This window comes from Acinonyx jubatus, chromosome E1 (assembly GCF_027475565.1).
Source record: "Acinonyx jubatus isolate Ajub_Pintada_27869175 chromosome E1, VMU_Ajub_asm_v1.0, whole genome shotgun sequence".
Lineage (NCBI taxonomy): Eukaryota > Metazoa > Chordata > Mammalia > Carnivora > Felidae > Acinonyx > Acinonyx jubatus.
This window is the reverse complement of record NC_069397.1, coordinates 4,144,166-4,158,842: the sequence shown is the minus strand read 5'-3', so window position 1 is coordinate 4,158,842 and position 14,677 is coordinate 4,144,166. Positions and strand designations below refer to the sequence as shown.

The window sequence follows — 14,677 nt, the reverse complement described above, 5'->3', positions numbered from 1 at the left end:
TTCTCTTAAGCATCTATCCAAAGAATTGAAAACAGAGACCCAAGCAGACCCCTTCACGCCGCCATGTTGACACAGCATGATTCGACAGTGGCGAAAATGGGGAAGCAACCCAGGCGTCCATCAACCGATGAATGGATCAAAAAAATAGCCGTACAATGGAATATTATTCTGTCATAAGAAAGAATGAAATTTGGGGCGCCCAGGTGGCTCAGTCGGTTCAGTGTCCAACTTCGGCTCAGGTCATGATCTCACGGTCCGTGAGTTCGAGCCCCACATCGGGCTCTGTGCTGAGGGCTCAGAGCCTGGAGCCTGCTTTGGATTCTGTGTCTCCCTATCTCTCTGTTCCTCCCCTGCTCTCTCGCGCGCTCTCTCTCTCTCAAAAATAAACAAAAAAGAATGAATGAAATTCTAGTACATGCTGCAACATGGATGAACCTTGAGGACATTATGCTGAGCGAGGTAAGCCAGTCACCAAAAGACAAATACCGTGATTCCGCTGATATAATTAATGTACCTAGAGTCGTCACGTTCAGAGACAGGAGGTAGAATGGTTGTGCCAGGGGCTGGGGTGGGAAGATGGGGGGTTATTGTTTAATGGGCGCAGAGTTTCCGTTTGGGAAGGTGAGAAAGTTCTGGAGACGGATGGTAGGGACGGTTGGACAACAGTGACTTAATGTCACTGAACTATAGACTTAAAAGTGGTTAGAGTGGCAAATTCAGTGTTATATATATTTAACCACAGTAAAAAACAGAATCACTCAAGGACTTCTAAAAATACCTGTGTCCAGGCTCATTCAGACCAATTTCATCAGAATCTCTGGCTCAGGCCCCGGCCATCAGTGTTTCTAGAAATTTCCTCAGGTAATTGTCATGCCAGGATTGAGACCCACTAGGCCAGACCTTCAAAGCAACAAGCAAAGTGAATGACCTACGGGGTGGTCTAGCTGAGGGAAGACACTTGCTCCCCGCCCTCTTGACTGCTGACCTCTGACCTCTGTCCCCTACCCTTCTGCCCACTTCTCTTGGTCCCCGAGGAGGCTTAATGCTACAGCCCTTTCTTCTACTTCTTTTTTTTTTAATTTTTTTTTTAACGTTTATTCATTTTTGAGAGACAGAATGCAAGCAGGGGAGGGGCAGAGAGAGAGGGAGAGGGAGACACAGAATCTGAAACAGGCTCCAGGCTCTGAGCTGTCAGCACAGAGCCCGACGCGGGGCTCGAACTCACGAACCGTGAGATCGTGACCTGAGCCGAAGCCGGCTGCCTAACCGACTGAGCCACCCGGGTGCCCCCTGTTTCTTCCACTTCTACCCAAGAACAGCTCACTGGGTCCTTCAAGGCACCAGTAAGAAACACATGTCAAAGAATCGACCACATACAAACCAAATTAAATAAACTTATTTTAATGGTTAGCAAGACAAGAGCAAGCTGTGTGTGTGTGTGTGTGTGTGCGCGTGTGTGTGTGTGTGTGTGCGTGCACATGCCCACATGCACGCCATTTGCGGAGTGAAGACAGGGCAGGACATATTTACAGACGCTTTGGGGAAAGAAAAGTTCCCTCTATTCGAGGCCGGATCCCGGGTGACTCACCCGCATCTGATGATCCCAGGACATTTCTGTCCTGTGTCACCGATGAACGTGTGCTGAGTGCCTACTCTGGTCCAGCTGTGCTGGGACCCCAGCTTTCTAGGACGAGGAAAGTCAGAAACATTGAGAGCAAGGAGAAATTAGAAGGATGTGTATTTTAATGACTGAACTTTGGAAAATCTGGACCCCGCACCCCCCAAATACCCCTTTGCTTTGTTATGCCCTCGTCTGTCCTGGGGAAAGTGCCAAGAAAACCTCAATCACCAAGATAAATAATATTTTGGGGCAATCGTTTAAAAATAGAAACGAATATTAAAAAGTCCATGATGAGAGAATAGTCAATAAAGTCGGGATCAGGCTCTGCCTTTGTAGGAACTGACCTCACTCTCAGTCTGGCCCTGGTTCTGATAAAAAATTATGTTTATAAAGGGCCCATCAGCTGTAGCTTGCGGATTATAGTTTATTTTTTTAATGTCGTGTTAAAATATCACTTATCGTGACAATCGAGGTGTTTTTCCCAGGACTGTCCGAAATCTTGTACCCAAACTGCGTTCCTCACCTGCCTCACCCTTGTCCCCACCCGTGTTGCAAAGCATCCTTGACAATGGAGTTGCCAAATAAAATACAGGATGCAGGACTTCATCTGAGTTGCAGATAAAGGGGAATACTGCTACAATACGATTATTCATGTATCTGAAATGCAAATGTTATGTATTTGAACTCCTAAGTCTGGCAACCCGCCTTGATAAATACCATACCGTCCCTCCCCCTGTTGCGTGGCTCTATCTGGTCCCCTGGCAACGTACCCGCCCACGTACACATGCATTTTGCACTCCCTAAAAGCGACACTCCAGGGAATGAACACGCTTTTCTCTAGGCTGTTCCTCCTGTGGTTTTCCTTCAGCCCCTTGACTTATGCATTCAGTCGCTGAGCCTGACTCTAATGGCCCGGACCCCGCTCAGCCTTCGGATCACGCTCCCCTCAAGGTCTCCAGCATGCAAGACTGGGACGTGAACTTGATGCCAAAGTGGCCTGGGTGCGTGGGGAAGACCGGTGACTCTGAACCGTGCTCTCGGGGAGCAGAGCCAGGGCGGTGGGCCTCCAGACTAGATCTCGCTCTCTTCCAGAATCTCCTCCATGGTGTGGGTCAGGGTGAAGTCTCCCTCGCTGCTCTCGGACAGGCTGCTGCCCCGGGGCCAGGCCCCGTGTCCTCGCGGCGGCCGAGCGCCCAGCCCCCCCAGGCCCTGCATGGCCAGGTGCAGGAGCTGCCCACCGCCTGGTGAGGGCTGTGGCTTCTGGAGCGTCCCCTTGCCGTCTGCCTGGGACAGCTTCTTGGGACATTTCCCCAGGAATCGGAAGTTCTTCTCCAGGATCCAGGCCCTGCAGCCGGAGTGGCGGGCGAGCAGGAAGCGGACCCAGTGCTTGCGCAGCTCAGCCTTCACCTGCCAGGGTGGGGGTGGAGGGGAGAGAGGGCGGGTCACTGCCCTGGAGTCACTCTGCCGTGTGTGTGTGTGTGTGTGTGTGTGTGTGTGTGTGTCCTCTCGGTGATTATTTACCGCGTGGCTCCTACGTGTCGCCGCTGGGACACTTACCTCCTAACTGGGGATGATGAGCAGACAGAAGCAACTGAGAAGCACAGGACGCTGAGCAGGACAGTGGGGCGAGGGGGCAGAACTTTGAGATACGGTGTTCTGGAAAGGACTGTGTCAAGGCAGCACAGGACACGTGCCTGGCGGGCAAGGTGCCCCCTCGCGAAGACAGAGGCAGCAGCAATGAACAGGGAGGGGGAAGCGGGTTTTGCTGTCGAGAAGCTCCCGTTCTAGTGGGTGAAAGGGGGCCTGGAAATTCCACCAACTCCTAAAGCCGTTGGAGAGAGCCAGAGAGAACCGTCTGGCCCCTGCCCTCCTCCTTTCGAGCCCCTTTCCAAGGCTTGCAATAATATTAATAAGAAAAGCCATCAGAGTTACCAGGTGTGGGGCTTTTACCAGGAGCTCAGCAAGCCCAGGGCAATACTATAGGGCAGGGACAGATATTATTCCCAATGTACAGATGAGAAAACTGAGGTTCAAATAGCTACGGTGCCCTGACTGACTCAGGGTTGGGTTCTGAGCTTTTCACTCATCCCAACACCTTTTCCCACTGGTCTCAGCTGCCTCCTGCTCCCCCTGCTGGGTGCTCAGGGTACAAATTTGTCCCAATACGTGCCCGGCACTGCACCCACCCCGCCCCACGGCACCATCACACGCCCAGCCACCTCCAGCGGGGACAGCAGGAGGCCAACCCCGGCCTCACCGGAACCTGGCTGGCCGCTCCGGAGACGTACCTCTCCATTGGCAAAGCAGTACTGCAAAGCCACGAGCAATCCCTGTAACAAAAGGAGGAGGTGGTGAGAGGTTTGACTCGGTCAAAGTTGTCCGAGAGTCCCCTGGAAAGCCCAAGGGCCCACCAGTCCTGGTAGCGTCCGGAAGAGGCAGACAATTACAATGCTAGCACTAACCAGAGGTCGTCATCCGGGTTATGTTAACCTGGATTTCGTGGGGGTCTCTTCTCACTTTGACCCCCACCCCCCACATCAGCCCAGATGTTCGCTTAGATGCTTACAGGTGAATGACGATGGAATCCCAAAGACCCTATATTCTTCATCCAGTTGTACAAATATTGTACAAGACCGCCGTCCCACGTCTACTTGCCCACAGTGAGCCTTGGCTAACTGTTTTGGGCCTGAATTTCATTCTTTCCTTTTGGGAGCTCATCCTCCCCTATCCCCGGGGCTTCTGGGAAGGCTGCCAGTCACGGTCCCCACGTTCCAGGATGGTCATCACCACAATAAACCAGCCCAAATGGGCATAGGGCCCAAACAGGGCCGAGTTCTTTTCACTGGGAACAGAAAAAAGGGTTCAACTCTCTTCCCTGTGTTTGCCAACTGTATCCTGTCCAAGGAAGCCTGGAGATGCTCATGAGTATCTACCCAGCTGCATGGAGGGGGCCTGTCCAAGGATGATGCCAACAGAGAGACAAGCAGAGGCTGGAGATGGTAAGATTTACAATTTTTGTTGGAGTACCTGGATCCAGCTATGCCTGATGCTGAAATTTTCACTTATGTGAGATAAGAAATATCCCCTTCTCTTGTCAGAACATTTGTTTTCGAAAGGTAGATTGGGGCGCCTGGGTGGCTCAGTGGGTTGGGTGTCCAACTTCAGCTCAGGTCATGATCTCAACGTTTGTGAGTTTGAGACCCGTGTCGGGCTCTGGGCTGACAGTTCAGAGCCTGGAGCCTTCTTCAGATTGTCTCTCTCTCTCTCTCTCTCTCTCTGCCCCTCCCCCACTCACACTCTTGTGTCTCTCACTCAAAACTAAATAAACATTAAAATTTTTTTTTTAAAAAAAGAAAAGTTAGGGGCGCCTGGGTGGCTCAGTCGGTTAAGCGTCCGACTTTGGCTCTGGTCATGATCTCATGGTTTGTGGGTTCGAGCCCCGCATCGGGCTCTGTGCTGATGGCTTGGAGCCCGGAGCCTGCTTCGGATTCTGTGTCTCCCTCTCTCTCTATCCCTCCCTGACTAGTCCTCTGTCTCTCAAAAATAATAAATGTAAAAAAAAATTAAAAAATAAAGAAAAGATAGATCATTTCATGCCAGTAATTTCTCATCACGCTTAGATAAAATAGTATCTCCTCACCACAGAAGGGACTAAAGGCGACCTGGGCTCGGTGTCTGTGTCGCCGACTTGATCTTTGTGCCCTGTTTACCCTTAACCACTGTTTTGCAGCCACACCGGCCTTCTGGTTCCCTCCAGCATCTCAAGCTAATGTATTAGTTACCTGTTGCCATATAACTTGGTGGATCAAAACAGTAAAGATTTACCGCCTCACATACTTACTATGGGCCAAGAATCTGGCAGTGGCTAAGCTGGGTATTTGGCTCAGGGTCACCGTTCAAGTTACGGTCAAGATGTTGGATGGAGCCTTAGTCATCTGAAGGCTTGACTGGCTTCCAAGATGGCTCACACGCCTGGCACGTTGGTGACCTCAGTCTCCCCCACAGAGCTGCTTGAATGTCCTCATGACACGGGGGCTGGCTTCCCCCAGAGTGGGGGTTGATCCAAGGGAGCAAAATGGAAACTACAACCCGTCCTGCTAACTTCCCCTCCCCCCAGCTTCCCCTGCTCCCAGCATTTTCATGATGTGGCCTCCAAAGCCACACACCTTCATGTCCACAATACAGTCACACAGGTCAACCCTATTCCCTATGAACGGGGACTCTGCGGGGCCGTGAGCACCAGGAGGAGATGATCCTTGGGGGCCATATTGGAGACTGACTAGCATGACTCATTCCTTACTGAGGTCCTTTCACACTTTCTGTCTTCTGGACCCTTCTTCTCTCAACTCTCTGCCTAACTGGCTTCTCAAAATCCAGGTCTTAGCTCAAATATCACCAGAGCTGTGGGCTCTCTCGTTTATATTCTTTGTGGCCCGAGAATTATATTGTTACTTGCCAGTCAATTTGGCTATTATCTGTCCTTCCCTGCCCCTGCCCCAGCAAGCCTCGCATCTTTTCACGGCCAGATCCCCAGCACCAGAAACAAATGTCTGGCACATGAGAGGAGCTCAATCATATCCATAAAAGGAATACGTGAATGAATGAATGAATGAATGAGTGAATGAATGAATGAGTTGGATTTCTGTAACTTACTCCTACAGGAGTCTTGCCTTTTACGATGTCGGACGATTTCTAAAATAGGACAGGACAGTTTCCTTTCTGTTGTCTCCCTAGTCATTTGTGAAGAATTGTGGGGGCCCCTGGGTGGCTCCGTTGGTTAAGCATCTGAGTCTTGACTTCGGCTTAGGTCATGGTCTCACGGTTCATGGGTTCGAGCCCTGCCTCGGGCTCTGTGCTGACAGTGCAGAGCCTGCTTGGGATTCTCTCTCTCTCCCGATCTCTCTGTTCCTCCCCCTCTCAAAATAAATAAGTAACCATTAAAGGAAAAAAAGAATGGTGGACACAAGGGCCCCAGTAAAAACAATAGGCCACCTTCACACAGTACTTCCCTTTCCAGAACATCTCTGTTGGGGAATTCTCAGTACAGGGATACTGACTTGATATTGGAAAATTTTTCTGGATTCACTGCTCAACTGCCAGAGGTCTGGAATCAAGGCTACTCGAGCTCATGTTGGTCTCCCAGCATTTTCTGACTCCTATGCTTCCTCATGTGATAACCACCCGAGCTGAGCTCCATGCCACGGCTTCCCGCCCACCATGACATGAGGGTCTAGGGGGCCTGGACTGTGTGCTTGAAATACTGGACCTCCATACGTGTGCAGGACCCAAGCACTTGAGTGTTTATGGGAGGAACCTCGTAAAAAGCCAGGACTCACAAGCAAAGGACACATTTCCAACTGAAGAGTGAAGGTCACAGGGCAGGCTGACTCTCCCATCTCTGTTGAGAACATTTCTCTTACCCCTAGTGGCTGGTAAGGGGGGGGCCTGGTACTGGGAAAGGAGCTGACATTGTAAAGGAATTATAACATGTTGCCCTGGGGTGGGGGGGGGGGAAGTTTTTATATTTTCTTATGGAAGCTAAAAGTCTAGCATGCTGGCTATCCTGATGTCACTTTGGAATCTGCCTGTCAGTGCAGGATTTTTCTTTCTCTTATGCACCCCATATTCCATGGCTATAGCTCCTAAACAGGGGCACAGTGGGACCAGTTTATCACTGTCAAACACACAAGTTCATTGGAGGCTCACAGCCGCCCGGTGCAGTTAGCGGGGCTGGTCATGCTTGCCTCTGGACATATGATATCAGAAGGGTGTCAGAATTCTCACAAATGACTTGGCTAAAATAGGATTCCACATCACAAACGTGTCCTTCATGTCTTCGGGTTCTTGGGTCACCATTTTAGGAGCCACCTGGCGTCCAGTTAACTCTCCTTCCAGATAAAGCAAGTGAGAAGGGAGTGGTCCCACAGAAGAGACGACGCTCACTCCCAACGTGACCACCACTGGGCAGTCTTCCCAAAGATCCCTTGAAGGTGAAACTCCCTAAGAGATGGATGCTTGGGGGCGCCTAGATGGCTCTGTCGGTTGAGCTTCCGACTTCGGCTCAGGTCATGATCTCACAGTCCGTGGGTTCGAGCCCCGCGTCGGGCTCTGTGCTGACAGCTCAGAGCCTGGAGCCTGCTTCCGATTCTGTGTCTCTGTCTCTTCCCGCCCCTCCCTCACTCCCTCTCTCTCTCTCTCCCCCTACTCTCTCTGTCTCTCAAAAATAGATAAACATTAAAAAATTTAAAAAAAGAAAAGAAATAAGCACTCGGAAGAGTGAAGGACCCTCCAAGCAGCTGCTAGGTTCATGTCAATTCCTGCCGATGCACTGAGATGGGACCCACCAGATTTGCTCCCGCACCTCTGCCCACCCACACTCTCACTTCTGCCTGGCCACATGGAGGGGAGCCGTGCAGGGGTGCTCAGAAGGAGGGAAGTCTCTGTGCATGCACAGACCCTCTCAGTGCGCTCCCTGCCCCAGGCTGCAGGGCCACCCTGGTTCTTCACGTCCCTCAGCAGGTGCAGGGTGAAGGGCAGAGCTCCAGCTGCAGGACGAAAGGATCCAGCGTGGTGGCCAGTGTCTACAAATGGTCCCAAATATCTCTCCCCTCCCTGTAGGCATATGCAACCGCTCACAGGAAGTGTTAGATCTGGTTTGTCCCCTCCCCTCGAATCTGGGATGGACCTTGTGACTCTTTCTGCCAGTACAACATGGTGGAAGAGATATCCTGGGATTTCTAAGCCTACACCTTAGGAGGGTTGGAAGTGTCTACTCTCTCCCTTTTAGAACATTTGCTTTGGGGATGCTCTGAGAGGCCAGCTGCCCGGTTAGGAGATGCCCAAGATACATGGAGGAGAGCTGAAGTTCTGTGATTAAGAGCCTCCGCGGAGCCCCAGCCAACAGACCATGTCAATGTCCAGCCACGTGAATGGGTCATTTTGGATGTTCTGACCCAACCGAGCTTTCAGATGTGCTCAGCCCCATTCAAAACTTGCATGTATCCAAAGTATCACCCTGCTGAGCCCAGGTGGCCCAGCTTATAGATTCATTAAAGATAACACGGTTCCTTGCTTTAAGCCATGAAGTTTTGGGGTAGTTTGCCACATAGCAAATGATGGCTCCCTTGCCAGATGGGTCTGATAGGCTGATTCTTCCTCAAAATCTTCCATAGCTCCCCATGGCTGTCTGGTCTTCAGACGGCCTTGAGTGTGTAAGATCCCTGGTTCGTATGACCCATCAAGCCCTCAGAGGAAGAAAGACCATCAAATACTAACTGACAGAACAGCTGTCGCTTCTTGCTTTGTTGTTGATGTTTCTAATTTGGGATTACCTTTTTTAAAAAATTCTTTTATTTATTTTTGAGAGACAGAGACCGAGTGCAAGCAGGGGAGGGGCAGAGAGAGAGAGGAAGACACAGAATCCGAAGCAGGCTCCAGGCTCCGAGCTGTCAGCACAGAGCCCGACGCGGGGCTCGAACCCACGAATTGCAAGATCATGCCCTGAGCTGAAGTCGGATGCTTTAACAGACTGAGCCACCCAGGCGCCCCTGGGATTACCTTTTAAAGAAGATTAAACTGAACAACATAAAACCCCAAATTATTAAAGCTTAGCCACTGAAATCCCCCAAAAGATCAAAAGATTGAAATAACTTAAACATGGTTTCACAATGAGAAAAAAAAAAAAGGTTGGCAATGGGTCCTGTCTCAGCTCAGAGCCACAGCTCTAACAGGAGAGAGGAGCCATCATCCAGCTGCCCAGACCGCATGCCCCAGGCTGTGTCCCTGGCCTTTGGCGAGCCTGCAGTGGGCAGGCACATTCTCTCTGCTCCGTCCTGGAATCCTAGCACCTGGCTCCACCTGGTGGCAGTGGCTTTAAGACTGCGATGCAGAGGGGTGCCTCAGTGGTTCAGCTGGTTCAGCGTCCGACTTCGGCTCAGATCACAATCTCTCATTTCGTGCGTTCGAGCCCCGCGTCGGGCTCTGTGCTGACAGCTCGGAACCTGGAGCCTGTTTCGGATTCTGTGTCTCCCTCTCTTTCTGCCCCTAGCCCACTCACACTCTGTCTCTGAAAAATGAATAAACCTTAAAAAAATTAAAAAAAAAAAAAAAAAAAAAAGACTGATGCAGGGATTGGGGGGGGGCATCTGAACCTGACATCAAGCCTCTCAAGTGAAATTTCCATTATTGTACTTTTCAACTCCGGAATTTTTCCAGATTGGTTCTTTTTTAATATATATATATATATATATATATGTATATATATATATATATACATACATATATATATATAACTTTTTATTATTAAAAAAATTTTTTTAACGTTTATTCATTTTTGAGAGACAGAGTTAGAGTGCGAGTGGGGGAGGGGCAGAGCGAGAGGGAGACACAGAATCCGAAGCAGGCTCCAGGCTCTGAGCTGTCAGCACAGAGCCCGACGCGGGACTCAAACCCACAGACTGTGAGATCATGACCTGAGCGGAGATCAAGAGTCAGACACTCCCTCAACTGCGCCACCCAGGCGCCCCCAGATTGGTTCTTATCTTATCATTTCTCTCTCTGTGCTGAGATTTCCTGATCGATACATCTTTGTCATCATACATACATTTACTTCCTTAAACATGGTTTCTTCCAATCCTTTGAACATATATTTTTTAAAGATTCTATTTTTAATTAATCGCTAGCCCCAACGTGGGGCTCAAACGCACAACCCTGAGACTGAGAGTTGCATGCTCTACGAACTGAGCCAGCCAGTCACCCCCGAACATATTTATAATAGCTTCTTTGAAGTCTTTGTCTAAGAGAATTCTCAGCGAGTTGCTATGGACTGATTTTCTTTTCCCTGAGTACGTGTCATACTTTCCTGTTTCCATACTTTCATTTTTGTGTTCAAAGCTGGAAGTTTTAGATCATATATTGTAGCAGCTCAGGAATCTGGTTCCCTACTCCCCACTCCCTGGGTGGTTGCTGGTGTTTTGTTTGTTTAGTAATTTGCCTGGACCGCCAGTTCTGTGACATCTTTCTCCCCTGGGGCACACAGCCACTGATGTCTGTGCCCCTTTCAAAAACTTTTGGTTTTGTGTGTAAGCCTGGCCTCCTGGCCCCGACTACTCACTGATTGGTCAGAAGTTGTGCTCACCCACCTTAAGCCAAGAAAGCTTCCACACCCTTTCACAATGGATCTGTGCGTGGCCTGGGGGGCCAGTTCCAAGTTTAGACAGTTTATAAGTCTTCGGTGGCTTTTATTTTCCACCTCCTGTGTCTACTGGGTGTGTGTGTGGGGGAACTCAGCCAGCAACGTGTCGATATCCTCTCTGGTCTCTCCCGAGTGTGTGTGCAACCTTGTCCATGTACACAAGCCTCCAGCCCCCCAGAGAGATATGTAGAAGCTGATCAAGGCTCATGACAGCTGTCTCATTCCTCAGATCCCCCTATTAGAATTCTGGCTAGCTCACCAGGCTGTTTCTCGTCCCAGTTAGGACCACCATGTCAGCCTATGACATTGTCATTCCTCGATCGTTTGCCACTGAGATCACTGCTGTATCTGACAATGGCCAGGGGTGTGGGCTTTTTCCACTTTCCGACTGATCTACATTGGGTCAGCCCCTCTCTGCAGTGAAGTTCCTTACTGACAGAGACGAGGTCAGAGAACAAACACACTCGAGGCTAAACCAACAGACCCCACTGTTCTCACTCAGCTTCAGTCATTTTTCTTGAGTAAACCCTTCCCAACCTTTTGTATGCCTTTGGCTGGATTCCACGGTGCTCCAATTTTATTGTTGCTTTTGGGGGAGGGTATGTGCCACGAGCCTCTCTTCTCCATTCCAGAAGTCCTGCCCTATATTAGCATTTTAGAATGATTAGTCCTGAGGTTACCACTCTATGGGACCTCTGCTGCCAACACTACTTATGGTGGTCACTTGCATTCATGGCCTTGGCTACCGAGCCATGCCTCTCAGTATCGGTGCCCCGTGTGGTCTCCTTCCCTTCAGTCCAGGCTGGGTCTGGGATTTGCTTTAAATGTTAAAACGCACTGGAAGTATCACTGCTAAGTGTCAGGCTTAGGCATATAAAAGGCCTGGAAGTCCCTGTTTTTGTGCCCTTGGGAGCCCTGAACTGCCACGTAAGAAGTTCCAGCTTTCCTGCAAGGAGGACCACGGAAAAAGAACATGTAGTGAGAGAGAAGCCCTAAGACAATACGGAACTGAGGAATGTAGCTGGCAATGAGAAATGAAGCCCCAGAAATTCGACCCAAATGAAGCCACTCCAGCCACGTGAGCCTTCCCAGTTCAGGCACCAGACATATGAGTGGCGAAGCATCTTGGAAGTTCCAGCCCCGGGAGGCACGCATGGAGCAGAGGTGAGCCATCCCAACTGTGCCCCACCTGGAATCCTGGTCCCCAGAATAATGAGAAATAATAAAAATCATCACTGTTGTGAGCTACGGGGTAATGAATAGCCCATTTAAGGAATGGATACCCAAAATATCCAGGTGAAGGAACCACGGCTGGCCTTTTGGCTCTCATTTCAGCCCCATCTGACACATCTTGACATGTCTGTCTAGGTTCAAGAGCCTCCTGGTCTCAACTCACTGGTTCCTACCAAGTGGTGTTATATTCTGAGTGTGCCACCTGAAGCATAAACAACATTCGTTTCGTACAGTGCCCTGCGGAGAATCCAGCAAAAATAGACACTTAATGAAAGGCTTCGCGTTGATACTCACGGTTAATATGGTTGTGAGATACACCAACTCTTACCGCCCAGGAAACAGAGCACTTTTCACTTCTTAGTCACTGAGTCATGCTGGTAGGATCAAGGCAATGCTTTTGGTCCGCCCACTCTTCTAGTGCCAAAGGCCCTCTCATAGAGCCTGCTGGCACTACGGCTTCATTTACATCCGTGGGCTTTCTCAATTCTGAGACTGCTGGGGTCAAGAGCATTTTGTTTTCACCACAGCACAGGAATCCTGGTTCAGATGCCTACTTACATGGAAGGAGCTCAGAGTCAACTGAATGAAGAGTCGTATAAGTTTTGAAAATCCTTCGACTTGATCGTCAGTGATGAAAGAGAAGAGAATCTCGTGAACTCCCAACAAAGGAATGAGGACCAGCGTTGACTTTGCCAATCTGCAAATGAAAACCAACAACACTGTCACGAGGACCACATTGGGAACAGGCAACGTTTCCCGCTCTTTGTGTGTGACTTTATGGTAGCTCTTATGCTACTGATAAATAGTTGACCTTCCAGTTTGTCTCCTTGGCTACACATGGGATGTCTTGAGGGCCAGTGTGGTCTTGGTTACTGACGAACCCCTCCACCTGACTCGTGGCCAGATGTTCAGAAAACAAACATGAATTGAGGGAATGGATGAATGGATGGATGAATTCTCCTATATAGATTATGATGTGTCTATCATCATCTATAAACATCAGATTATGTTTTGCCTGATGGATAGATTTCCATGTGCATGGCTGTCACCTTGGGACACTACAGCACTACCACATTTGACAGATTTCCTATTACCCAATTACCTGGCTAGCAGGTGCCTCTATTCCTTTCTCTATTCAGGACTTCGAACGTCAGTGCTTTACTGAACCTGAGAAGGGAAAGAAACTGACATGTCTGGGGTCCCATAGCTACTAAGTGACAAATCCAGGCCTGGAAGTAAGATTTCTGACTTCACACTCACACCCTTCACATTCCATGGAGGGCTTGACCGTTAGCCTCCACACTGCCCTTCAGTCCCAAGACGGCAAGGGCTGCAGGAAATGAGAGACTGATCCTCCTCATAAAAAGTGCTGTGTGGAAGCTCCTGTTGTATATACTCTACGTAAAAAAGACAAACATTCCTTTGTACCACCCACGTGCAAAGTGCACAGCTGGGGCCCAAACATTCCATACCGCATACCGGTGGTTCCCAAACATGGTTTACCATTAGAATTCCTTAAGGAACTTAAAAAGGTAGATGATAGATGGATGGATGGATGGATGGATGGATGGATAGATGGATGGATAGATAGATAGATAATAGATAGAGCCAGCTAGCTTCCTAGGCCCCGGTATTGACCTCCTGAGTCAAAACCTCTGGATGTCCGGTCCTGGGAATGTGAATTTTTAAGGCATTCCTCATGGGATTCTGATAAGCAGCCACATTTGGGAACAACTGCTTTTCAGTACTGAGATTAATTTAAAACTAACTACATTAGCAAAAGTGACTCATATGCAGGGTACAAACAGAGCTACTGTCTTGTATATACACATTGGAAAAAAAGAGTTTCATCGTAATGACTTTTAGCCCGAATCACTTGTCTTAAAGGGCCAGCCTTGGAGAAATCTCTCCCCTGCCGAAGGCCGTGGACTTAAAGATGTTGGAGTGTCAGCAGCTCCTGGGCAGTATCCTCAGGACGGTTTAACTGTGCCCAAGAGAAAGTGCTTAGTATGGATCCTGTACCCGTGAGAGCCATTCAAGTGTAATGTTATCAAGAAAACAAGAAAACCCTCACCTTTGTGCCCCGAAACGACCTAAAGCCCATTAAAGAGCAGAGGGGACGCCCCCCGGGCCCATGGTCAAGAGATATTTGTGTTTTAATTTCCAGGAGTATTTTTTAAATGCTTGGGTCAGACAATGGCGAAATGGTGGCCACAGGGTGTATTTTTCCTGCAGACGGACGGTTTTTACTTATGCGAAGAGGGTGATTTTTGTCATCGGAGCCATCTTTAAGTAATAAGTAAGGAGAGTTTGAGCAGAGGTCCAGATTTCCGGCTTCTTTTGAAAAGCGGGAGAAGCTGGCTCTACGGGGCCCGAATTCTTGCTTGGTGACCGTCGGCTCCAGCCTGAGGGTGGCTGTTTCTTTCTAGAGGGAACACGTGTTCCAGGACACGCAGCCGGTCTGCCCCACTCACCCACAGTTCCTCGCCTGGGCCCCGAAAGTGTCTCAGTTTGCCACCCTCGCTCCGGTCATCTGGGTTTCGAGGACACATACTTACATACTGAGTGCAGATCCGCGTCTCACTCTCAAATCATTCTCGGGGCCTCGCTATGCCATTACGTGCTTTGAA

The 14,677-nt window shown here is 49.5% G+C and overlaps 1 protein-coding gene across 2 annotated transcripts in view; it reads right to left on the bottom strand.

Annotated features, from left to right (window-relative positions):
- Positions 1 to 1,385: 1,385 nt before the first annotated feature.
- GLP2R (glucagon like peptide 2 receptor) overlaps positions 1,386 to 14,677 on the bottom strand; it is a 53,633-nt gene continuing 40,341 nt past the window's right edge. For both annotated transcript variants that reach the window (XM_027047466.2, XM_053211883.1), the window contains 3 exons: positions 12,606 to 12,744; positions 3,910 to 3,951; positions 1,386 to 3,028 (listed from right to left, as the gene is read on the bottom strand). In XM_027047466.2, coding sequence (XP_026903267.1) covers positions 2,693 to 3,028; positions 3,910 to 3,951; positions 12,606 to 12,744 — 517 coding nt within the window. In that variant the 3' untranslated portion in view covers positions 1,386 to 2,692. The remainder of the gene's footprint in view (positions 3,029 to 3,909; positions 3,952 to 12,605; positions 12,745 to 14,677) is intronic.